The sequence below is a fragment of the Lonchura striata genome, chromosome 3 (assembly GCF_046129695.1).
Source record: "Lonchura striata isolate bLonStr1 chromosome 3, bLonStr1.mat, whole genome shotgun sequence".
In the NCBI taxonomy this organism is placed as follows: Eukaryota; Metazoa; Chordata; class Aves; order Passeriformes; family Estrildidae; genus Lonchura; species Lonchura striata.
In genome coordinates this window covers 66,139,483-66,165,778 of record NC_134605.1, presented here as the reverse complement: position 1 = coordinate 66,165,778, position 26,296 = coordinate 66,139,483, and the positions used below count along the sequence as shown (strand labels likewise).

At 38.9% G+C, this 26,296-nt stretch overlaps 3 protein-coding genes across 3 annotated transcripts; 2 read left to right on the top strand and 1 right to left on the bottom strand.

Moving 5' to 3' along the window:
- Positions 1-692: 692 nt before the first annotated feature.
- Positions 693-17,449, bottom strand: TRAPPC3L (trafficking protein particle complex subunit 3L). Its single transcript, XM_021555481.2, has 5 exons — positions 17,278-17,449; positions 15,361-15,458; positions 12,657-12,756; positions 1,860-2,045; positions 693-812 (listed from the first exon to the last, which is right to left on the bottom strand). Exons 1-5 carry the CDS (start codon positions 17,317-17,319, stop codon positions 693-695), a joined length of 546 nt encoding a protein of 181 aa, XP_021411156.1. The 5' UTR covers positions 17,320-17,449.
- Positions 2,758-6,908, top strand: CALHM5 (calcium homeostasis modulator family member 5). The gene is made up of 2 exons (XM_021555480.3): positions 2,758-3,300; positions 6,084-6,908. Exons 1-2 carry the CDS (start codon positions 2,761-2,763, stop codon positions 6,471-6,473), a joined length of 930 nt encoding a protein of 309 aa, XP_021411155.1. The 5' UTR covers positions 2,758-2,760; the 3' UTR covers positions 6,474-6,908.
- A 5,776-nt stretch (positions 17,450-23,225) lies between the features above and the next one.
- CALHM4 (calcium homeostasis modulator family member 4) lies at positions 23,226-24,937 on the top strand. The gene is made up of 2 exons (XM_021555525.2): positions 23,226-23,783; positions 24,533-24,937. The coding sequence occupies exons 1-2, from the start codon at positions 23,226-23,228 to the stop codon at positions 24,935-24,937; spliced, it is 963 nt and encodes a 320-aa protein (XP_021411200.1).
- The last annotated feature ends 1,359 nt before the right edge of the window (positions 24,938-26,296 follow it).

Below are 26,296 nucleotides of genomic sequence, written 5' to 3'. Positions count from 1 at the left end.
GGCTGACATGAAAAGGGCCATAGCTTGGTGAGACACATGCATTGCTGCACTTGTCAGAGTGCTGCAGCCTGGTGCGTGCACAGGACTGAATAGGAGCGCCAGCAAAACTGCATGTGGGGCCTGAAGAGCTGGAAAGAACACAACCAGCATCAGTGAAGACCCATCCCTCCCTGGTTTCAAAGCCAGCAGGACGTCCAGTATGGAGGACAATGAATGGCAAAGCATTACACATCAAAACATGCACCTGTAAGCGAGACACTGCATACATCAATCACAGCAGAGGAATTCTTTCTGGATAACCACACACAGCCAGGGAAATAAAGTGCCTCTAGCAGCCATGCTTTGAAACATTACTGACAAAATGGGGAGAGGTCATCAGCTTTACCTGAAAACAGTTGGTCTACAGATGAATATTTGCCAAACACTAAATACTGAGATAAAACTTTAATTAAGCTCAAGAGCCTGGGTATGTGAGAAGGAAGGGCAGATCTTTTCTATCTTTTTAACTGATATCTGTATCATAACAATTAACATTGCTCTCCCCTGCCCTGCCTCTCCTCTTTGCCCAGCTCTCTTCACCTTTTAACCAGGTGACTAGTGCAGCTGAGTCAGCAAAGACATTTTTACCCTGTCATCTTCTGAAACAAAAGGCACAAAATATCCCACAGTAAGGATTTCTCCCAATATTTCTTTCATTTGTTCCTTCTGTGCTTTCTGTCTTCAGGCTTCCTTAAAAATGTAATTCCTATTTCTGTCACAGCATCACCCTTCAGCCTGTCCTGCAGGAAGGAAACTTCTGCTGCTAAGTGAACCTGGAAAGAATTAGGTCTGATCAGTTAAGCAAAGAAATGCCCAGTTTTCCACCCTCCTCCAGTATAATGAGCTTTTTCTCTCTCTCTTACCACAAGAGGACCCCCTTTCTCAGGTTTCATAGGAAACAGATATCTAGATTGTTTTAAAATAGCTCCCAACTACGCTAATACAAAGGAAGTTTATAGACACTGGAATTTATAGAGCATATTACCCCTCTCCCAGTGCTTCTGAGACCCTAATTTGCATACTTGATGATTTTGTGATCACAGAATTTCCTGGTCATGTACTAAGACTTATGATATAATACTTTTGTTAATCAGTCTTGTGTCAGATACTATAATTCTGAGACTGATGTATGTACATAACACCACAGGGTTGAGTTTTTTGTCTCTTGAAATATAAGATACATGCTAAATTTGATATTGACAAAAACATAAAGGAGCCCAAAAGTAATCTCCCTGAAGAAGCTCTACAGGTCAGAAATTTTCAAATTATGCCCTTTATTTCTTTCTTTGCAAAGACCTTAAATTTAAGAACAAAATTTGGATTGCTATCTGATACATTTCTGATGCTTTGGTTTTAACATTATACTCATCCACATTTTGTTCTCTCTTTCAGCAGGAACCGCAGTAACCTGAGAATATTATTTATCTTGACACATTTGGAAAGAATCAGGGATGACTATTACTGGCTACAGCTGTGCAGGGAAGTGTGATAGGCTCCAGGAACAGTGGAGGAACACAACATGCCCCTCTGTCCCTCCACTTTGTTACCTGGCTTCCTGATCCCACCTGGCTTTTGCACCCAAGTCAGCCACTGAACTGACTGAACAGTCAGGCAGGGACAATGTGGAGGTGAGATAATCTATGTGCTTCTCTACCTAAGGATCCAGGATCATCTTTGTCCTCTTTTATCTAGATATAGACATTTAACCCGAGAGGTTAAACAATACTGTATTTCCTGCTTTTATCTGAACAAGTGATTTTGTTTTCCTGTGCTTCTGTGAATTAACAAAGAATGGAGAAAACAGATGTGCACTTCCTTACCATTTCCAAGGCACCTCGAATCACCCCACAGAGGAGGTTACAATAGCAAAGCGATGCTCGTTCCGCTGGCAGCTCCTCCACAAAGTCCACTAGTGGATTTTTGTCCAGGATTAAGGAGAATTCATTTCCTGTGGCACTATTGCAACTCACACTCGGGGTGACCCCAAGGTACATCTTGAAAGCAACCTGCAAAATGAAACTCTGCTGCTTAAATGTGTTGCGTGCAAACCAGAGGTGAAACTTTAGACAGAAGCATCCTGTAGACAAATTTTACCCCAGGAAATAAAGGGGGAGAGCCAGACAGGCTAGAAATCAAAGCACATTTGTCTCTTTTATGATCAACTTGAGCTAGCAATGCAAATCTAGAGCTATGTGATGCCCCAGGAAAACACAGCAGAGAGCTATTCTTCTTTGAAGTTCCTACATTTACACCCCCACACAAAGTGGTTTTACTGTTATCACTCGTCTGCTTTCAGTCATGTCATAGTCCCTTGGGACCATTAGCATCTATATTAGGTCATTCACTACGTCACCAGCAACTTTTATTATCACAGCTCAAGATCTCCCACAACTCTGATCTCTCCGTCTGCAGTCACTTCAAAAACCAAACAGCCCACAAGACTTCCAAGACTGAAAACTTAGTTGGTTACACAGAGTGCTGCTTGCTTTCTTTTCCCTGCCTGTGGATGCTACTGGGAATGTGCCACATCTGCCGTGCCAGCGGCGGGTCCCCTGCGAGCGCGGGTTGCGGCGGTGACATCACGGCGTTATCCCGGCAGGGCGTGGGCAGGCGGGCGGGAGAGCGCCGGGCTGCGATCCTCGGGAGCGCTCTGCCCCGCCGCACGCCGCTGCCGAGGCAGGGAAACCGGCTCGATTGTCACCTCCTTAGTGAGTACCAGAGATGGATGCGTTCCAAACAATCCTGAAATTCTTTATGAACCGGAAAACCGCTATAGGTTACAGTTTTATGGCGCTGCTGACAATGGGAGGTGAACGTGTGTTTTCTCTTGTTGCTTTCAGATGCCCTTGCAGCAATGAAAACTTCAGGTACGGTTTGGTCTTTCTCTTCTCTCCAGCTCTTGTTTTGCTGGTTATTGGATACTTCTTGAATAGCAAGACCTGGAAACTCTTTACAGGCTGCTGGGTGAATCCCAGGAAAATATTCCCCAGAGGGAATATCTGCCATTTCTTTTACGTCTTTGGACAAATCACTTTAAATGCTCTGGTAGCCCCAGTGATGTGGCTTTCCGTGGCTTTGCTCAACGGGACTTTTTACGAATGTGCCATGAGTGGCTTGAAAAATCCTGCCTACTTACAAGCAGTTTGCCACAGCAAATCGGAGAACTGCATCGAAGAGCTACACAAGATCGCCTGTGACAAAAGCTCCCTGCCCTTTTCAGAGAGTGATGAACTGAAAAGAACACTTCAAGCACAGTCCCAGGTAAGAAAAATCATAAACAAAGAGCATTATCCAGGTTGTACTGCTGCTGGGATTTATCTGTGGAAGATCCTGATGTCAGAAGTTTTCTTAAAACTGTTGGCTTCATATAAACAATGTTTTGGCAGCCTTGCAAAATACAATCAATCCATCTTTTGCTTCAGTTTGAGCTGTTCCATATTTCTTAGAGCCCCTCACTGGTGGTGGGGTCAATAAGACCAGAAAACGTAAAGCTTTCTTCATGAATGGAGTTTGCTCTAAGGAGGAAAAAAAAAAAAACAAAAAAACAAAACCAAAACAACAACAACAAAAAAAACAACCCAACTGGATTGTTTAGGAGGCTGATTTAACAGACGTCACCTCATTAAAGGGGTCTGTCCTGTTAAAAGATTCATGCCACACTCTCCTGTTTTAAATCGTTGTGATAACTGTAGAGATTTTTTTTTTTTTTTGGTCACTAACAGCAGAAAAATACTGGAAAACAAGATTTGTGAAATATCTTTTGAGTGTTTACATAATGTATTTCTTTTTGTGCTCCTCATTTTCATGATGCCAAATGTAAGCATGTTTTTGTCCTGCTTGGAGGAAGTGAGAAACAATAAAGCAAGCAGATCATGCAAAACTGAGATCTTATTACATTTTCCAGTATTTGTGCAGTACAGTTTTGCTCTCTGCATTGTAATGCAAATAAATTCAGAGGAAAAAAATCAAAACAGTGGAGAGAATTTAAAAAAAGCTAAAGAAAAGGGAAGAGTCTGTGCAGCCAGCAAGTTTTTGTCAGGAATTGTATCCATCTGGAACAATTTCCTTTCCAAGAGCTGGTTTTGTTTTCAAGTCCTCATGCAAATAGGACAAAGACTGCACTGCCGACAAAGCAATTTATTTGATAGCTTTAGAAAGCAACAACAGATAGTGCTTAAGACTTTTTGTTGTATGTATAGAAAATACTGAAAGACCAGGGATTCAGTTTTAGCATGAGAATATATGAGTTCATTTTCCAAGCTGCAAGAAAGTGAAAAACTGCTAAAAAGAGCAATTTCTCAAATACCCATAAAAATCGGCAGTCAATACAAAGTGATTGGGAAAAATAAAGAAAAGCTCTAACTATTCTTCCATATCAGTTCCTAAAAATAGTTGTTTGTCAAGCTTCTCTGTTTCACAGACTTCCCTGAAGAAACGTTCTATATTCCATCAGCTAAACACAGATTTATACTGTTATACTGCTGGTTATTTTTTTTAACATCAGTGCAAGAGTTCACGTGAGAAAGGATGCAGCTCTCCATATCATCACCATTAGAGCATGGGAAATCAGTTCCAGTTCATACAAGCCTCTGAGCCTTAGAATCTTTGTCCCAGAATGGAACTGTCCCAGTGTTTGAAAACAAGTTTATTATTTTTTTTTTTTTAACACATTGCAGTGGATTAGACAAGTAAAACCATTGGCTAGCCAGTGGCACAAGGCAGGAAAAATTGTGTACACACTGCTGCTGTCCTTATAGAACATCCCACAATAACCATTTCAAGCACATTTTTCCATTCTCTCCCCTTACTGAGGAAGTAATTATGGAAGTGGCTCTTTCTTTTAAAATGTTCCTGACAGAATTTTGTCCAAATCTGAAGCTGCTACAGAAAAAAGAAGTTGAGTGATGCTGGTTAATTATGTAGTTGTTTTGTTGGACATTTTTCCCTAATAAAAAGAAGTCAGAAAACAAAACATATAACAGTGGTCATAGTTTAAAAGGTTGGTTGATCTAGAAAAAAAGTTACTTGCCCTTTTTGATTTTGTAGTTCTTCATGATTCAAAATTAGTAATTCTTGTTGGGTAGTTTTATGTTATGCTTTCAGGAGTTAGGAAACACTTTACTCTTTATCAAAGAGACACCAAAAGGAGCAGTATTGAGAAGCCTCTATGCTGATGGACTTTCTCCTCAGTCCTGTCTTGGTTTGAAAAGACAGGTGTCTGCTAAGGAAGGCAGGAGCCTTCCTTGAAATACAAAATGTAAAACCCTCCCTCTGAATTATAATTTTGAAATTAAGGGGCTCTCAGGCAAAGATATGGGAATAGGTATAACAATTCTTTATTAGGAAAATTAAAAATACAAATATAATAGTACAAAAAAAGAAAACAAACCACTGACAGAGTCAGAATACAGTTTGACATCCTGTGGGTCAGGCTGTTGGTAGCAGACTAATTAAATGGTGGCTGCAGTCCTGGAGTGACAGATGTGGTTCTGTTGTAGCACAGATCCTGTAGAAGGGTGTAGGTTTCCTCTGAAGGTCTGCTGGTGGTGTAAATGGACCTGGTCTTCCCCTGGGAATCCAGTGGAGAAGACAGTTGGTCCTCTGGGAATCCAGTGGGAAAAAGCTGCTCCTCAGAATCCAGTGGGAAAAGGCTGACTGTGGTGTTACAAAGATCAGATTATATCCAGGTAAGAATGCTTGGCTCCTCCCCTAGGGCAGAGCTTCTCACAATGGGATGATGCATTTTTTATCAGTCACAGCAGTGAGACTCATTGGCCCATTAACAGAATATATCTCCCAGAGGGAGGATTGGTTGTGTAAGAGATAAAGAAAACAGCTTAATTAATAGAAGATAACTGCCCCACCTTTAACAGATGGGAATAGAATGCACATTCCCATTTCCAACCTAAGGCAAATCCCCACGTGGATGTCCCACTAACATCAAATGGAAATCAAGTGTGGTCACTTTATTAGACATTCATGATTCAAGTAGCATTTTCACTTGGGTCTTTTTAACCTGAAACTGATTTCTTTTGCCTTCCCAGATTTTAGGCTGGTGTGTGATAGTTACCACAGCTCTCCTCTCCCTGCTAACCTCTTGCTGTGCCAGCTGCCAGTCAAAAGTCAGCCACCTCCAGCTGATGTTCTGGAGAGTGTATGAGGGGACGGAGAAAGAGCAACTGGAGCAGATTTTCCAGCTGTATGCCACCAAGCTGAGTGAGCGAAACCTGAAGTGCTTTTTTGAAAACAAGGAACCAGAACCCATTTCCCTGCCAGCTTTCCAGGCATGGGAAGATGCTTCCCAGCTCTACTCTTTCAACAGCAGCAAACAGCATTACAGCACAATTCACAGGCTAGTTGAAGAAGGCCAGAAAGGAATCAATGAGGAAAGAGAGACAATTCTGGACATTTCGGACAGAAGGGAAATACCATAAACCAAGTGTATTTTCAGCTTTTTTATATCTTGTTAATATGGAATACTTCTAGCTGGTTTCATCTCTGTATTTTTCCACAATTTTTTCACTCTTTCTTCTTCATCATGTTTCCTCCCAGTTAGATATTTGCTCCAAAAGGATGGAATGAAATTATTTCCCTACACGAGTGAAAAGGCTGCAGTACTCCATGGCACACAGAGTTCATGTCACTGGCTCAGCATCAAGAGCTGACAGCACAAAGAAAGGAATAATGGCTTCTACAAGAGGGTTTTAACAATATGCTATGCAAAATGTGCTATGGTATGCTTGTCCTATGTAAATCTAGAGATTGTCAACAAGTAAAGTAATTTGAAGTGTGTGAATATAATAACAAGATATGTGTGGCTTTCTGACAGTGTACAGAAAGTAAAGGTGTTCCATCCAGGTCATTTCCAGGCCAATTGTAGATACAGCCTTGTTTTGAGGCACCAGTGATCCCTCAAGGCTTCTCTGTCTTTGGATATTTTGCCTTTGTAGAACATCCCCCTATTATCTGCTCCCAGTCAAGACTTTCTCTTTGTATGGATATAAAGTTCTAGTTTTGAGTGAGTTTCAGGCACTGTGTGCAGCCTGTAGTACTATGTAATATTGTTGTTTCTGAGCCTGCAGCCAGTGTACAACTGGTCTGCAAGGAAATTCCACTTTTTAAGACAAGAAAATATTTTTCCAGAAGACTGACTTTCATATTTTGAATATCCTAGGAAAACTTTGTGTCTGGAGCAAGAGGAACCAGCTGGTGAGGCAACTGCACAGTCAGTATCTCAGACAAATGCATTTGACCCCAGAACCCTGTGCTTTACCTCACCCACTTGGAATTCATCACATGGCTCTCAGGGTGTTCGGAGTATTCTCAAATGCTGTATAAAAGAACAAAGTTTCTGTCCCTGGGCAGGCTTTTGTGCAGCACTTTATTGCCAGTCTCTGCTAGTCTGCAAAGAATCATAGCTTTGCTGTGCTTGAATCATGCTCTTCTCAACAAACCAGGATATCCTGCCCAGCTGTTCTCATACTCATTGGGCTTCTTCAGCAGGTAAAAGCAACTATATACAGACCATTACTCTTTATGAAATAAAACACAAGCGCTAATTGAACTCTCTGCTTAGAATTTTCTCCTTGTGTTTTCAAGAACTTGTGACTTTTGAGACAATATTTTAAAGTTCTTTCATCCCAGATGACCCACTTAGCAGCACATTTAAAACATGTTATATGCTTAAATGAGCCTGCTGCAGCTGAAAGCGCAGATGTAACACTGCCAAAATGAAAGTCACAACAGCAGATGTCTGACACTGTGCCTGGCACATACACCAACCATTTTCTCCCCAGGAGTCTCTCCTGGCATAGCATCTACCTACTTCCAGACAATATGACCCCTCCTATTTGTCTGGTTTTATCTTTCTTTATAAGAACTGCCCCAGCATCATCTGTCCAGCCCCATTTCACCTCCTCCCTGCATATAAGGGGAGACAGCACATGCCCTAAGAGGACAGCCCTGCTGCCTGGGCCAAACTTTCCTTTCCAAAACTGTCTCTCCACCTCCTCCCTCAGAAAATCAAAGCAAGTAGGGAAGCAATGGGGAGGACAGCAAGTAGGTTAATGAGTTGATCAAAGAAATATGGGAAACAAGTGGGTTGATGTAAAAGATAGGGCCTCCACTGTGATATAATAGCTGAGACACAGAGGCAAAAACATAGGTGGTAGAGGAAGGGTAGGAGAACAGAATGATCCCATGTAGAGCTTTTGGTATCCTCTTTTTGCTCAGGAGAAGGCTTAGGGCTCTGCACCTGAGTAGCCCAGGCCATCTGAAATGGCAGCACTTCCCAGCCCTATCTGCTTTTTTGTGGAGGGGCAAATCCAAGATGAACTTCCCTCTCCTCCTCCTTGCCTGCTTCATGTTTGCAGGTAGCTCATGTTGAGACTGTCTCCACCCCCAAGAGCAGCTGCTGAACTCTTTGTGATGCAATGTGTGCCTCCTAGGAGCCCATCTCTCACTGATCCTCATTCCCAGGGCTGTGTGACTCTTTTGTCTTAACAAAATTCTTGTGATTTAATGCAATTTCCATGTGGATCCTAGAATACGTCTATAAAAACAATCTGAAAAAACATCCAGTTTGACCCTATGTCTTCAACTGGAATGTGGGTTTGGCAAATTTAGTCCTTCAAGGGGTTATTGCAAAAGCTGCTTTCTATCAACATTGTTCCTGAATCCAGCAGCTACCATGGCAGCTCAGAAAGAGCCAGACTGTTGTCAATACTGTCCAAAACAAACTGGAGAGAGAGAAAAACACCCAACAAATAAAACCAAACAGCAAGATCAACATTTTCTGCTGGAAAATTTAGATTTTGCATTAATTCTGATCCCCATTAAAATATGAGTATACGAGAAAATAGAAAACTTATGTTTAATCCTCTGTGCTCTGTCCCTCAGTTTAGTCTTTAAATTCTCTTACCTCTTCCACATTTGCTGCTCCATCAAACTTGAAGTCTTTGTTATAAGAATAAAGTCTTTTTTACCATGTTAAGCCTTCATATGCTCTCAATTTAGTTTCAGCTGTACTTTGCATTATGGCATGATGAATCTGTCCAAATTTTATTGTTGAAAATTCCAGTGTAAAAGAGAACTTGCATGGAAACTATGCAAAACAAGTATCTGGTTTGCAATGGAGCACCAAATTAAGGTCAAATTCAAAGCTATAAAGTGAAAATTGTGAAAATGTCTTGGCAGGAACAATAATTTAAGTGCATAGATAAGCAAATCAGTGAATAACAAATATTTTTTCTTAAAACCAGCCTGTAACTGAACAGCAGCTACTTTAAAACTACCATTTACAGCTTCTCAGAGGATAAAACAAAGGTATTTTCAGTCTTTGTGACTCCAAAAGACTAGAAGGTAAAATTAATGAGGTGGTTTAAAACTTGCATCCCATAAATCTGTCTCGCTTTTATCCATGAAATGGAAGAAACAAGAATATCTGTTTAGACACGTACATAGGCTGGCCAGCAAAATGATGTCCATATAAAGCAAAACCTCACTTTTGAAAATGTTATTTGCAACTCTATGACATTATATATTGCTTAGTGAGAAAATAAGACCTATGCAGTATGAATTAAAAATGTATCTCTGCCCTTTTTCAAAATCTCAGTCAGTATTCCATCTCTCCAAGCAGCAAGTATAAAGATCATTAACATTTTGATGGTGCTCAAACACAGCCTAGAATTACTGAAATGTTTAGGAAGCCACTAACTTTTCAGTCCCTCTACATACTACCGGGGACTTTTCACTTCCAAACTTTTATGCATAAGTCATGACACCAAGTAAGTAAGTACAGACTGTTAAAAAAATTGAAACCATTATTTCAGACAGCATAATAGCAAGATTAATGAAAGACCAGAATTCATCTGCTTAAAAGGGGAAAGGCAGCAAAAATAATATTTCTGCTAGCATACTTTTCATTCTTAGTGTTTTTCCAGTCAGTGTTTGGAAATAGGAAGACATATTAAAGGTCTTGCTATCTGTTGCAAATTCCAAACTTCTGACCTTTTCTTTACTCTCCACAGCACAGCACGTCAATGTCCTGTTTACTGTCTATCACACTAGGCTGTATTCCTTAGCACAGCAACCTGCTTATGCATTTTCCTCTCCTTGCTGAGATCTGAAAAGCAACATTTACCAGCTTCATAAATTCTGCCAGCTTCTGTCAGACCTACAAACAGGCCATAAGTCAGTATACAGGGACCTTGTGTGGCAGCGCCTTCCATGACAAGGGAAGGACTTTTCCTGTCCTACAGCTCTGGACAGGGGGGTGACATGGTTGGATTACCCCATCCTTTGTTATTTCCCACCCCCACCCCCACCCCAACCCAGGAACTCTCTTCAAAGAGGTCCAGAGTTATTAATTTCCTGCATTCACAGGGTACTCAGTGTCCACAATAAAGCCCATCTCTGCAGCCACTGCTTTTCAGGAACAGATCTATCCTCAGGCACAGCACTGCTTAATCCAGCAGTAGAGCCTGTAAACCAGCATCAGCTTGCTCTGGACCAGAGGGTGTAGTCAGGCTTCCACCCCTGGCACACACAAATAGCTCCTAGTGCTAGAGAAGGCAATATAAACATTAGATCTAAACCCAGAAGCTGTTTTCTGCAACTCATTTGATCAGATCAATCACATCAAGTACTTTGAGAAGAAATTTAATTAAAAATTTGATTTTGCAGGAGAGACAAAAATTATCAACATAATTTCAAAAGTAATTCTCAGTTATATTCAGATCCAAATTCAGAATCCCATCTTGGACATCTTCAGCTGGGCTTTGTCCTTAATATCATTCCTCAATTGATTTCCATTTTTTACCTCAATTTGCCAGAAAGCCTAATTTTACATGTCTTGTTTCATCTCTTTTTAATTTAATCCCAACTGCAACCCTGCCAAGTCACAGGACCAACATGAGAAGACAGTGAACACCATGGGAACTCAGTGTAGAAGGGCTCACTTTGGCTCCGTGTCAAAACTTGTTGGCCTTTCTCCAGGCCACTATAAATTAGCAGTAAAGCCCAGGCTTTGCAATCTGAACCAGCGGTGGAAGTTTTAAACTCCCAGTCACTGCTTTAGGTGCACCTTTCCTCCAGTATTTATTTCTTAATCTGGAAAGCTGGCTTTGTAGTCCTCATTTTCTGTTTGTTTGTTGTTGTTTTTTTTTTTCTTTTGCTTCATCTCTTTCCATTTCCACAGGGAACATCCACAGCCTGATCTTACAGACTTCTTTGTTTTCCAAAGAACTGAAGGATAATAGCTATGTTAACAAGAGGTTTGGCTTTTACTACTTGAATTGCTTAACTGTCTTAATTACTTTTTGAACTGGTTTTACTCATCCTCAGACATCCTCTGAAGACCTAATACAGTTAAGTATTTAGGCACTTTCTCATGGCTGGGAACACTCCTGCTGAAGAGTTCAGATCATGTAAACAATTTCATAATTCTGAACTAGAAAGTTTAATAGAGTATTTGCAACTTCTTACTGGGTCACTTTAGACATGTTTTGTTGGTATGTATCTCAGACAAATGTGCGATTATTTAAAAATTGTTTTGCCAAAGAAATGTGAAAATGCTGTCCATATCACATTTTGCCTCAGAAATGTTTTACTCCTACTACTGAACTCCTTTTTGTTTGCTAAAAATAGTCTTTCAAAAGGACTGTATGTGCTTTAATGTTTGTTCTAACCTTTCCAAGTAATTTTTTATTTCTGTTAATAAGTCTCTTTGGAAGTACAAGCTGTAGAGAAATAGTGTATTTTTCCATTGTTAATTTCTCACTGTACTTTGCCATTGAATAACATGTACTTAAGATTGAAGTTTCAGCTGTAATAATGCATTTATAAAGAAGGGAACTATGAGGAATAAGACCCAGAAAACCAGTTATCTGACATATATCTGAAAATAAAGTACCAATATCACCTGAAGAAAAATGTAAAAGTGAACAAAAATGTGATTTTGCAGCCTGGTATAATTTTTTAAAATGAGGCAGTGTATTTTAAACAGTGACTGAAATTCTGCTTGTCTCATCAGTTTCATTCAGCTGGCTTCACCATTTCCAATGGATCATCTGCCCCAGCTCAGCTGCTTACCAGGAGGAACTTTGTTATATATTCTTATTTAAATTTCTCTTTGAAACTCCTTGGAATTCTAACTTGCCAATGGGGGCAGAAGTACACCTTTAGAGACCTGTGTCTTTCTTGTCTGACAGAAGTGTGAACAGCTACTCAATAAAAGGGAAATTTCCATCAAAGTAGGTGAAAGTACATGCTCTGGTTTTATCTTTTTGATTTTATAATTAGATTTGTGGGTAGTCACGAAAATGTTCCTCTTATTTTCCTTTCTTACAGTTCTTCTTTGCTACCACTGAGCTTTTTCATTTTGCAGAAAATCCTGCAGCTTATTCTTAATATTAACATTTTAAAGTAAAAAGATATCTAAGATAATTATGGTGATGATAAGAAGAGTCAAATGGCAGAAGTAAAAATATTGAAGTTTAACATCTGTATGAGACAGTTAAGACTTATGCTCCTAGGAAGAGGAAAAAGGAAGGGAATATATGATTCTAAGCTAAGATCACTGAATCTGATGATACTTAAAAAATGCAAATCTTATTTACCTGTGCAATCATGTCTACAGTTTCAGAGTAACTACGGCACTTTTTCACAGCTGAACGGGCCAAAAAGTCATCAATCAGCCTTATGCCGATGCTGTATCCCCTGAGGAGGAAACAAGGAAAGGCAACATTTAAAATGGGGAACTTTTTTCCACCTGCCATCTCCCTAATGTGTCTCTTGTGTTTCATCAGCAAAACAACTGCATGATCCTAATTGAGGGACTTCAGTGACAACACATTTTGTGTCTACTTTCTTTCTACCACATTTTACAGCACAGTGGGACTGCTGTTCATGTAGTCATTTAAGGAATCATACTTCTTTAAGCATGATAGTCCTGGCAAGGACAATATGAATTGTCTACACAGTTTATACATTGTCTATATGTATAGACACCAATCCTGGGCACCTCATTGCAGCATTCAGCTGCCATAGGAAATGCACTCACACATGATCTCTTTCTCCTCTTACCTCTTCACCTCATTTTTCACTCTTCCTTCACAATTACCCGTTTGTCTTTTTTTTCTAACATGTTATCTCCCTTCATCTAACTAGCTGATGGAAAAAAATCCCGAAGTTGTTAGTTAACACGTGTTACTGATGGGTATGGCTTTATAAAGGGAAGGCCTTGTAACATGGCTCCAGCCTGTTACTTAGGCTAAGTAGAAGGGAACTATGGGAGAGTGCTCAGCTGGAATAAGGGTAGAGAATCATGAGAGACAGGAGAGATGCGAGATGTGCTGTGTGACTGCCACATGTCTGCAGCACGTCCACATCGTGGTTGGTTGACTTGGGCTTGCTGTGCCTTAAAACTATAAACTGTAAAATGGTAACAGGCTAACTGCTTAAAAAGGCTGGGTTTTTGGCAATAAGGAGCATTCCTTTGTACCTGTCTGGGGTCCCTGTGTCGCTCATAACCACAACAAACCCAGAGGTTTTGTGCACTGCCACCTCCATTTTGTATATAAAATACTACAATTTTTTTAAAAAACAAATAAAAATAGATGGAAGATAATGGAATTTTTATAAACCAATATTCATTCCTAGCTCTGACACATTAACAAAGGCCAATAACTTCTTAGTGTGCAAAAGAGCTGTGACTCCATACATTTTCTGAAAAATGGAAAGACATTGACACAAACATCTTGCAAGAATAGGTACTCAGCTCAGAAATGTTTTTAGGAAATTATTTATTTCCAGTTATGTGGATATTGGCAGTGTCTGCTTTTTTTGTTGGAGGCCCTACATCCTCAGTGAAGCAGCCTGAACTCAGTGGAGTTTCTTACTGGTCTGTGTACAACATCTTTGGCTAGAAGACAAACAATGAGCTGATGATGAGACAAAAAAGTGGATTTGGAAGGGTGAAGATTAAAATTGCAGTATGTCATGTGTCTAGAAACAATTAAATATTTATCTATTGCCTAAGTGTCAGTATCAATAACATTGGCAAATGTGTCATCATAATTTAGTAAGGTATGTATTAGTGACATACGAGACTACTACATTTCAACTTTTATGCCCTAGATTTGTGAAGTCAAATTAACAATAGACTGGTAAGCAGCTACTTGGCAACTGTACAGTGAAAATCACCCTTCTCACTACAGACTATATATGTACACAGAGAGAGAGGTAAGTACACTGTCCCCACATGTCACAGGTCTGCTGAGATGTGAGGTTTCTTTGTGAAGCTGTGCTTTTTCATAATCACGGAAGTAAAGAACATATTGTTTTAATGAAACCTGTCATTATATTATCAACTCTTCCTCAAAACAAAAAGATTTTATAGAAACAACTGCAATAATGAAAACATAAGGAGGAAAATCTGTCTCCACATCTTCCAAAACTGTTCTCTAGTAATTTTTACCATGGCATCATTGAAGAAGCCTGTGCATATTTTATATGTATGATTTTCACCAGAGCTGAGAGATGAATATAAAAAAATATCTGAGGGATGTTATCCCTTATAAGTTTGTGAATAAATTACTTTTCTTTTTCCTAAATAATTATTTTCTTTTTTTAGTTTATTCTCATGGATAGTTATTGGACTACAGCTAGTTTGCAAACTTTCAGGTTAATAGTAAAGTGGTCAGGGTATTTTTGTAACACCATTTTGCATGTCCACTTTGCCCAGAAATATAAGCCTTACTGCTCTGACAAAGGCCTTACTATATGTTCTTGCTGACCAGCTAAAAAGCTGTTTCTTGTTGATTCTCCATTGTATTGTTTTTATGGTAGTAATGCCTAGGAATCTCAGTCAGGATGACAGGGTTTGTAAACATTGGATCTTCATTTTCCAAGGAGGTTATCCATGTGAAAATCCACCTTCATTGATGTTTTGTGTTATCTCACTCATTGCTGTATGGTTTTTTTAAAGGTGAGAGGCTCATTTGCCCCTGACCCAGTGAGAGATATAAAATTTAGATTATATTAATAATTAGCATAACTAAAAGATCAGCAAGGAGCAAGAGTAAGCTATGAAAACAATCCTGACACTTTTCTTCAGAGAATTAAAAAGCTAATTGTTGATCTTAATGCACAAATAAGTGTTGTTTCTGTTGACAGAATATTGAACCTTTTCCCTGTCTTCTCTGTAACCATAGACAGAATGCTGGAACTTGTGAGATAACAAAAAAAAAAAAAGCTGAAAGGTAATACGTATGTAAACAAGTACCATTATGGATAAAACTGAACATTTAAAGCAGTACTTACATTCTATCTAAACAGGCATTGACATCTTCATCTTTTTCATAGTCCTTGCACAGCTGGGCTACCAAAGCCCCATATGTGAGGACAAAAAGTTCTCTGCTCTGTCAGAAAATAAGAATATAAAAAATGAAGTGTGCTAAAATCCAACTCTTACATTTTTTAAGCTGCTGTTCATTAAAAAATAAATAAATTTTTATCTATGGATGCATAATCACTAAAATCCACATTTCAAGCATGACAGAATCTATATTGATCTCACTTGAGTTTGTAAGGGATTTTGGTTGTTAGAAATACCATTTCTTGGTATACTCAGAGTTACTGTCATCAGTAATTCTTGCATCTTGAGTGTATGTATGCTGGATTGACAAATGCTGGCAAGTGCCATCCAAGAATAATAACAGCAGCAGGAAAAGAGGCAATGAGCTATTACTTCCTCTGCAGTAGCACAACAGTTCACAAAGGTAGGGTTGGTCTGATTCAAATTATTAGCTGCTTTCTCTAAAAGAGTAAAAAGTAGATAAAAATTTAGCTCAGAATAATGAAAAAATACTATAAATCAGAATAAGTGTAAAGAACAAGAAGAAGAAGAAGGGGATGGTGAGGATTGCAGCCCCTTGCCCAAGGAACATGGAGAGCAACTGAAGATGCCAAAGGTACATCTCTGCACAGGTCCTGGTGCAAGCACTGCTGTGGGGTCTTCAGGTGTGCAACAATTTGGAGGAGAGTGTCCTTCTCTCCCTGCCCTGTCAGATCACATCCATGCACTGCAGAACTGTCTGTATTTAGCAGGAGTAGCAGCTGTTCTTTTAGTGAGAGATTGAGTTGATTCTTACTAAACATCTTGGACAGGAATTAATTAAAGTGCTACAGCCCTGTGTCATGTGGTCAGACCAGAGCTGCTTTTGGTCTCTAGCCTGTGGAAAAAAAAATTAGTGAATACCAATAAAAACAATGGAACAAATCACACTAGCAAAGTAAGTACAGCTAGGTGGAAAGATTTATTTCTGCTCCATTTGCATCAGATGTTTGGAGTTTAATCAGTGTTGCTGTTTTAACAAGTCACTGTCCAAAACCTTAAGCAGAACCATTTTCCAAATTCATTTTAGTGATAACTCCTGTTTAAAATAATATTGTACCCTTGGCCAAATTCTCAGTAACAAGTTTTCAATGGAGTAAATGGATGTCATACAGGTCCTCTATTCTTTTGTTATTATTGTTTAGCAAAAAGTCTCAGTTGCAACAAGAAAATTACCTCAGAGAAACATACGCATAATATATCAATGTAATCAGATTTCTCAGCCACACTTGCAATCCACTGGAATACTTTTTGACCATAAACTTAGGTATATTAACTGTAATTATATTACACTCTTCCATTTATTTTTCAGTGGAGATCTCTGTCCTCTTTTCAGAAATTGATACAATATTGTCTTAAATCCTTCTGGATTTTTTCCACTGCCCAGTTCCTGTCAAAAATCAGCATTCACCATAGAGAAAGACCTAAGGCTCTAAACTCCAGAAGAAAGGTTTGTGTGGAATAGCACCATTCAAGCCTAGAATAGAGATCTTCTCTCTGTGTTTCATTGAATGACCATCTAACCACAGAGGTGCATAAACTTACCTGGAATTTATATCTTAGATCATAAGCACTTGAAGCACTTAGACTTCTTTCTGTTCTGAATAGACTGGAGTCTCAGAAACTTTGTGCCCCTCTTTCCCAAGTCTGTACAGAATCCCAGCATTAGGAATAATAGCCATAAATGCTGCCTGCAGCTCTGCTTTTGTACCACCAACCTTATCTCTATCCTTTCAGTACTTTTACATGGTTCAGAAATAGGAGTGTATAAAATGCATCTATAGAATAATAGGTCATTCTTACTCCATGCACAATTTTAATAACACATTACAAAAATATCTTACTATTTTGTGGTTCTCCTGCTTTCTTCCTGGTGACCGAGACATACTGCTCGTATAACTCCTGATGTATTTGATTGTCAATTTTTTGGCTTTTCTTCCTCAAGCAGCACAGTTTTATCTCAATCCTCTTTCTCTTCTCTTTTCTCCTCTCTGCTCTTCTGTCTTTTGCATGAGATGTGTTTGCTGCAGTCTGTAATGCTGCTGATGCTCCTCCTATTATTCTCTAAATGCACTGAGCCCTTTGGGAGGAATTTGACTGGCAACAGATCTGCCACTGTCCACAACATAAATAATCACTGTGTCCATAGGAATGGTTTGTAATCAGATACACAGCTAGCAAACATCAGAAGTCAAACAGAACAGGCCTTACATTTTTAGGGACAGTAAATTTATTTTGCTGTTTCTATCAGATTTTGGTGTTTGGAGAGATAACAAAAACTTCCACTCAAAAGAATAAAAACACAATTGCAAGATGCTGCTGTACAAGGGAAATAAAAATTGATTGTTTTCAATCTAAAGAAGCTATAGTAGTCTGCCAACTTTGACTGCTGTAGTCTGGTGAGTTAATATCTGCCTAAATTGGGGAAATGTGGCTTTTAAGGCACTGCTACCACCATGGTTGTGTAAAGCTGCCAGGGCAGATTGAGAGAACTCAGCTTCCCAGAGGAATAAATTCTGTACCTGCCCAGCTGCCAGCTTGTGTAAATGGCACTTTCACTAACAATGTTCCTAGGCGGTATTCTATCATTCTTAACCTGTTATAGCCCCTGTTTCTTAATATCCTTGCAATGAACATCCAGGCTTAGTTAATCTGTTTTCACCTGTGGTAAATTTGGCCTATGTGTTAGTTTTGATTTGCAACGAACTTCAATGATGGCCACTGGTGAATTTAGAAATCAAATAGGTAGTTGTCATTCCTTACAGGACTTACCTGCACATACATTCCAACTCTCAGGAAAGGAAGCAAAAATATATTGCCTCCTCTGAATGCCATGCTGTTATTAAATTTCTATTAACTAATAGATCCAGTGCTAGAATAAAATTACAGATGTTTACTACTACAGATACACAGAAGGCATTCAGATATGATTCATTTGGGATAAGGAAGATTAGTTTATTTTTAAAAATGGTCATTTAAATTTATGACAAAATTCAACCAGGAAAAATAGGGATTTTCAGTTTTTCTTTTTAAAGCTCAGTCATCCTAACTGCTTTTATTTCACACAGAATGAACTTGTATTGACAATTTTACAATGTAATTGCCTGTTCCATTTTTAAGGTGCTTTTCTGAACCTGTAAAACCTTGTTCCATTTTATAAGTGAAACAATTGTAGGTACTTCTCATATCTAAATGTTAATAAATCTTAAAAGCCAGGCATTACAATTCTCTAGATAGTGATTTGAATTTCTAAACTGAGTCTGAGACGGGTTTGTTTCTCAGATTGTCTCCAACTGGTGACAAGCACCAAATATGCCCCACAATGCAAGAGTAATCCCATATTCCACAAGAAAGTTACTGCATTACATTAAAAAAAAAAAAAGTAAAATATTATAATTAGTATAATTCAACTTTAGTGAACCCACTACAAAGCACTTAAGACTACTTATAAATGAGCACAAGTCTATTTATCTGGTTCAGAATATATATGGATTAATTACTTCAGCCTGCATTATTAATGTCATAATCATGTGGGAACCCGGTGCACAGACAGTGCAATACATGGCAAGGACACATCAACATTCTTTGAAAAATACAGACATGGCCACATGCACACAAGTAAATTCACACATATATTGCTATGTATTGGGTAGAACATACTGCATTTCAAAAGGTTTGCACATTATTGAGAAAACTAAGCAGAAATGGTGTGTCCAAATAAACTGGGGATTCAATGGCTCAAAAAGAGGGAAACAAGTCCTTGGTGGATTGTCTTGCAGCCTTGTGAAAAGAGTAGATGTAGGCACACATCTGTAACCTGTTTCAATCTTGAACATATACTTCTTAGAAGTAACCCTTCTAAGTAAGAAGTAAGGCAATTGGAATAGTGAGAAAGTTAGAATCACCCTCCACTTCCCTTTCTGTCCTGTTTTTCAGGAGAGAAATTTAGCCTTCAGACCCAAGGTCAATCTTCACAGTGCTCAAACATTAGAATACAGCAGTTCTCTTAATTCCCATCAAACTAAAAAACAAAAACCAAATAAAAAATATACCCCAAAGCTCAAAATCACAAATAAAAGCATGCACCAGCATTGTGTCTCTTGCAATGAACTGGTCATTATGGGAAAGCTGATACCTGTAGAGGTAAGTACATGATAAGTGCAACATAAAAGTAAATAATAAAATAGATATTGCCCAATTAGAAAGCCTAAAAAAGAAAAAAAGTGAAAAAATTATTTGACCCAAACCAAGGATGCATAAACCACAAAAGGCAAGTGTCCAAATTAGTAAAATATAAGGTCAAGCTTTTGTTTGCTCTCCATTTTTCAGATGGATAGATCTTGTATTAAATTTTCTCTGACAGAAAATAGAACTCCTTCAAATCACAAGAAGGTAGGTGTTGAGGATTTGAAGCTATGTGGAAAAAAGAACTTGAACACAGGTTTCTCATATCACACATTCATGCTTTTACTAGAAGCCCAGTGTGACTGCTGCTCTTACTGGGCAGATCACAAGACATGGGCATCGCTCCCCTCTAGTCCCACAGGATATCTGGTACTTTCATACCATGCTTTCTAACAGGCATGGGTGGGCTTGACATCCTTGCAAAATAGAACTCAAAATGTAACTAGAGGAGCCACAAAACATCAGCCGTTTGACTGCTAACTTGGTGATGAAAACGTGTGCAGGACCAGAGAGACTAGGATTCAGTCTCCTCCTCCAAACTTCAGATGAAAAATAGAAGATCCCTCTTCCTCCCTACCTTTCCCTGGCCATTAGATAATAAAATCCTAGTCTTTTTTTTTTTTTTTTTTTTTTTTTTTTTTTTTTTTTAATCCAATAAATATAAAAATCCTCTCTGTGGCAAAACTAAGTACAACTTAGTTTTGTTGAATTATGGCAGGAAATCTGGAGAACACAGCTTCTTTGCAGCACAGTCACATCTCACCACTAATAATAACTGAGTTTGTGGAGGAAAAAGATGAGTTTGTACTAGATCAGGTGGAGAAGGGAGCTGAAACCAATCTCTCTATTCTGCCATGGTTGCTTTACTTCTATAAAAAGGAGAATAAAAATTGTTTTCTGGGTGTGTATGGGAAGGTGAAATCTCTATTCCAATAACCATGTTTTAAAAGAAATGACAAATGATTCTCACTCCTTAGAAAAATATAAAAATCTCTCCTCATAAGTGAGGTTACTGGCAGTGAGTTCAAGCTGATGGAGCCCTGAAATATGAAAGCAAAACTGTGACTAAGGTTTGTTCATGGATCCTATTTGCCTCAGATGTCAGCTATAAGCATCTTTTTGCCTCACAGGCCAGCAAGCTGTCACCTCAGGTAGTGGTATTTTGGATTGCACCCAGTCCTAACTCTTCCTTGGAATTGGATAAAGAGCCTAAATGTCTGCCTCAGGATCCTGGGTTCCTCTGCAAAGGGAAGTACTTAAAGGTTTGATGTGCCACCCAAGCTCTTAATTGGATCCAACCCTGTAATTTGTTCCATAATAGGATGACCCAGCAGTATCATTTACAGCAGACCATGAAAGCAAATGCCAAAGAATGAAAATGCAGAAGTACAAAGTTGTTGTATTGATTGTATAAATTGCCTCATTCAACAGTCTTAGGCTGACTATTAATATTTAAGTGTTGGATACTACTTCAGTTTCACATCTAATGTGTTTCTTGAGTAAACAAGAGATGCTTGGGAGAGCCTTCCTCCCTTATAAACAAAATAAGATACAGGTTCCAAAAGAAATCTCAAAAGGAATCAATCAGAGATTTTAAAATTAACTGAGGAAGACTCTTATAAAATGATTTTGTAATAGCCTGATAGGTTTATTCCACTGATTTATTTTTTTAATATAATGTCACTAGTACCAAAAAAACATTACCGAAAATCCTGTGATACTGAAGGAAAATGAAGGTTTAAAATGGCAATATTCAGACAACTCTGGAATTTCATTGCGCTGTTACTCTGTCTCAACAACTAAGAATGTAACAAGTTCCAGAAAAGCTGTAACAAAGTGCTGCTGGATGTTTCAGCATGTTTCTGTACTGCTTTTAATTTTGTGTAACAGTGTCACATTGCTTGAGAGCCAGCGATGTGCAAGGACCTCCTTCCCAAATGGGGACTGGGGATGAGACAAGCAGGCGTCCACCCTAACAGTGCACCGGAGGAACAGGGTCCTGCCTAGTGGAAAGGCAAGGCATGTGTAACATGTCATCCCCGTGTAAAACAGCTGAGAGTGTCTCTGCCATCCAAGCAGACACCATGGGTGTTAAAACTGCTGTTTGAGATCAAATTTATTATTAGCAACCCTCTCTGCAAGGGGAGAGAACAGGCTGTGCAGACACTATTATATCATACAACCAAGTCCACACATGCTGGAGATAGACATCTGTAATGGGAAGGCAAATTTCCCCATAAACTTTCTGACTAACTTTTACTTTTTTTCTTTTCTCGGTAAGAATGTTTATATGACAGACTGTCAGACTTTTCAGTTTTTAAACACAAATATTTGCATATTCAGATCAGCCTAGTTTATGCAATGCATAGAACTACTGGGTAGTGTGACCATAGAAAAAGTGCAATCCAGAGATAATCATCAAGAGTGAAATATTTTCAGTTTTTCAGACCCCTGCTTAAGGCTTGGTTTGTGAGAGATGCTCAGAGCCTAGGTCATCTATCCAAAAGCCAGCTGTGGAAATGCTTAATTAATTGAAAAATTTTTATCTCTGTCCATGGAATAGGATTGTCTATACTTGCAGAAAATCTTAAAACTCGTAATCACAAGCACACTATATAAATACCAGTTGGTTTGACATTTTGCGAATAGCAGATTATATATATATATATATATATATATATATATATATATAAGAAAAAACCCACAAAAAAACAAAAAACAACCCACCCCCCACAAAAAAAAACAAACAAACAAACAAACAAAAAAACCCAAAGCCAAAAAACCAAAACAAAAACCGCAACCAACTTTCCAAAGGAAACATTCTGTCATGAAAATAGACACGACGGCTTCTTGCCACCTACAGGTGAAACACTAAAATCCTAGTAAATCAGCAGCTAACTACTTCTCAGACTCTAGTGCTTGAATTTTCCCAGAATGGACCTCAAATACAAACAGCACTGAGATTCTAAACATTGTGTAGCTTATGGAATATCTTAAAAGTTTATTTTAAAATGTAAGCATTCATTTTTTTTTAAAACCAGTCCATTTGCCAAGGATTTGTTTGGATGATCTCTTATGAAGAATAGCTGGAAGGCTCCTTTTTTTTTTTTTTTTTTCCTAGTTTCATGCCATGTTTCTCCTAATTACTGTTGATTAGCAAACAGCTTGGCAATTAACTCTGACAGGTTAGCCATCAGTTTGATAGCACTGCATGTCATCCAAAAGGCAGGGGGAATTTATTGTTAATTTCAGACAATTAGCAATGGGCTGGCAGAGCTCACAACTGCCTAAAAGCTCAATTTTCCCAGACAGCTGAGATAAATTACTGAATCAATTAAAACACATCAGTGGATGTCTGCAAGCATACTTAAAGCTAGCAAACAAGCCACTGAAAATTAGTGGGAGGAGAAATATTAGTTGGGGGTTTTTGGGTGTTGTTAGTGGTATTCATTTCAGAAAGACTAGTAGGGGGGTTTTGGGTGTTGTTTGGTAGTATTCATTTTGAGCTGTTGCTGTTTATTCTGCTTTGTCATTAACACTAGTTAAATATAGCTAAAACCTAGTACTGTCTTAAATCAAAATAATCTGGTAAAGAATAGGATCTAAAATGACTTTCCTTCCAAAGTGGTTAACTTTTCTAAAAGGCAAAGAGGTTGTTATTGCCAATGCAATAATTGCAATATTGACAATTGGTGGGCAGCAACTTTTCTCTTTCTTCACATTCAGCTGTCCTTGTCATGTTGGGCAGAACCTTATCTATGGGCTGGCTTTCCTAGGAGTGCCTGCACTGATCCTTCTCATTGTTGGCTATGCCCTGAACAACCAGACTTGGAGACTGGTTATGGGTAAAAGGTCTAATTTTGAGAGGGGGACTTCATCAAACTGGTTGCTGAAATGCAAACTAGTTTGCTTTGTTTTGTGCAGCATCACAGGGAGGGCACTGGTTGCTCCAGTCACGTGGCTTGCAGTCACCCTGATAAATGGCTCATATTATATCTGTGCTGTGAGCGAGTATGTCCCTGGGTATTATTACGGAGCTGCTCCTAATGTTACCGCTAGTGAACGCAGCAGGATATTGGCCACATTTCCCTGCAGGCAGCTGGTTCCTCCAGAACTGACCCGGGCAAGAGATGAAGTGATTCTCCTTCTCCGATACCAGTCACAAGTGAGTAACTTCTGTTGCCTGTAAACTTGATGGTAGGAGGTGAAGCTAATTCAGCAGACATAAAACAAGATCAGTGTCCTGTCTTGAGTGCTAAATCTCTGTGTGTTTTGAAGCATGTTCTTTTAAGTGGAACTGAACTTTAGGTTACTATATCTGCTTGTCCCATTTGTTACCTGCTGCCTGAGAATGTGTTCTTCCTTGTGTAGTATCCTGAAAAGTAATATCAAATACAACAAATAGAAGTTTAAGAGCCGGGGAGGGCTCCACTAAAGTTTCTCCACTAAAGTAGAAGAAACATGACTAAGAGGCCCAGGCTGTGAGAGCTTAATGTGCACACATGTAAAATCTTGGAGTTTACATCAGACTCAATTCTAAAAGTTTGCATACTGGGTAAATAATAGGAGAAGCATGAAGTTGTTACTTCAGAGAAAATTTTTTTCAACAGGCTATAAGCTAATATAGTCTAGAACCTGCATCTTATCTTATAATAATAATAGCTGAGAAAGCAATAGTCTTAGAACTACACAACAGAACTTTTTTGAACTTGAAAGGAACAAGTGAGTTTACTACATAGCTGCCTCCAGCAGGGATGGACTGGGTTTGGTGGTAGCTGGTGCTTTCCAGGCTTATACCTTGTTAATGCTATTATTTAGGAAAAGCAAGTAAAGTTAATCTTATGAATTTTCTGGTGCTCAAATGTTACCACTGTGAGTATTTTCAGGTCTAACAGTTTTTTTTCTTTTGGTAAGGTGGCTGGCTGGCTTTTGATTGCTGTGGTAGTCATCACTGTGTTCCTTTCTTACTGCCTGGCAAGCTGTTTCTCCCCGCTCAGCTTTCTACACTTCAGATACTGGAACAGCTATGTCCACAATGAGCAGGAGCTCTTCGATGAGGCAACAGAGCAGCACTCCAGGCTCTATGCCATGCAGAATGTGAAGAAGTTCTTTGGCTTTGTCCCAGGAAGTGAGAATGTAAAGGAAATTCGTATCCCATCTCTCAGGGAGTGGCAGGCCATTTCTGGACTGGCATTTCTAAAACGAGTGGATGAGGAGCACTATGATTACAGCCTCCTCCATGACTGGGCACTCAAGGAGCGTGCAAGTGGAAAGTATCTGAGGATTGATGAAGACCTTGGGATCATAACACAGCTCTGAAAATCCAAGACCCCACAACACTTCACAGAAAAGCAAAAACCTGTCTAGCTCTACATCAGACCTGAGCTGTGCTGGAACTTTCCAATACAGTATTACATTGATGTATAAGTTATGTGAGTAAGTGCATCTTGTTAGTGTAGTCCTTCAGCACCTGCTTGCACATGCCTTTACTGATGGCATTTTGACTCCTGTGGGATGTGGTGATCTATGCCTAGATTAGGGTGAGCTATTTCAAGCTTCAACTCTCTGCTTTCTAATAGTTGTGCTGAAAGGATAAGTACATACTGAGAAAGTTGTTTACAAATGCTTTTTAACTTTCCATTGAAATTATCTTTAAGATGTAGATCTTGATTGGATCCTATGAATTGGTCCATTTTGTATGGAGCAAGGGCACCTATCCAGCTTTTCCTTAGTGACACCTAGAAGAAATTACTTTTTTCTCCTCTTCTGCTTTTTTTTTTTATTATTATATAAGTAATCTACACTAAGCTAACTACTAGTTAAGTCTGGGGCTACAGTAGCATGCAGGGAATATATGGGGAAATTTTTTCATCAGAAGCTGAGTTTAGATACAATGGTAAGAGAACTTTAAATTCTGATAAGGAGATAAAATCCCCACTGAGGCATATGGTGGGGTGTGTAACAAATAGCAGCTGTATGAACAAACACTTGATGTATGGCAAACTGAGTTGAAATGTATTCTGGCTGAAAGAAATAGCAAGGTCAATCTCCTATTTGGAAATACTTCAAAATCTCCAAGGTGTGCTTGTGTGCTTGCCTACTGTACAAATAGCAAATGAGAATGGGAAAAAATCTCAGTCTGTACAGTAGGGTTTGCTTTGCCTCTGTAAACTTGTAATTTATACATATACTGGGCCCATGAAAATTAATGTGATTAAAAACTACTGAATTTTGTGAAAAAAGGCTTAATGATGTTTTTGTGTTAAGTCAGTTTAGTATGATGTGATATTACTCATCTCCTCTCTAACCCTCTGTGCAGATGTTTCTAAGTGGGAGAGAAATGCATGCCATACTTTTTTAATGCTTCCTGAATTGTCCTGCCATGTACACATATACATGTGGGCTCCAAAGCCATATGCTACACTATAGGATGCTATCTGCTACTAATAAATGACCCCAGGGGCTTGAAGTGGAAAAATCTAATTATTTAGTACATTTTACTAGAAAATGCAGGAATTGGAACTGCTCTGCATCTCCCCTCCTCATCTGGATAGGGGAGAAAGACTATAAGGAAAGGCTTGTGGGTTGAAATAAGGACATGGAGAGCTCACTCAGCAATTACTGTCAAGGGCAAAACAGACTCCACTTGGAGAAATTAATTTATTTATTACCAATGAA

Bases quoted from the DNA above. Each gene is read 5' to 3' on its own strand.
- CALHM4 (XM_021555525.2), top strand. From the start codon at position 23,226: ATGACTTTCCTTCCAAAGTGGTTAACTTTTCTAAAAGGCAAAGAGGTT. The intron at 23,784-24,532 runs GTGAGTAACTTC...TCTTTTGGTAAG, and splicing joins TTCTCCGATACCAGTCACAA to GTGGCTGGCTGGCTTTTGAT.
- TRAPPC3L (XM_021555481.2), bottom strand. From the start codon at position 17,319: ATGTCTCGGTCACCAGGAAGAAAGCAGGAGAACCACAAAATA. The intron at 15,459-17,277 runs GTAAGATATTTT...ATTTTCTGACAG, and splicing joins AGCAGGAGAACCACAAAATA to AGCAGAGAACTTTTTGTCCT. The intron at 12,757-15,360 runs GTAAGTACTGCT...TTTCCTCCTCAG, and splicing joins AATGCCTGTTTAGATAGAAT to GGGATACAGCATCGGCATAA.
- CALHM5 (XM_021555480.3), top strand. From the start codon at position 2,761: ATGGATGCGTTCCAAACAATCCTGAAATTCTTTATGAACCGGAAAACC. The intron at 3,301-6,083 runs GTAAGAAAAATC...TTGCCTTCCCAG, and splicing joins CACTTCAAGCACAGTCCCAG to ATTTTAGGCTGGTGTGTGAT.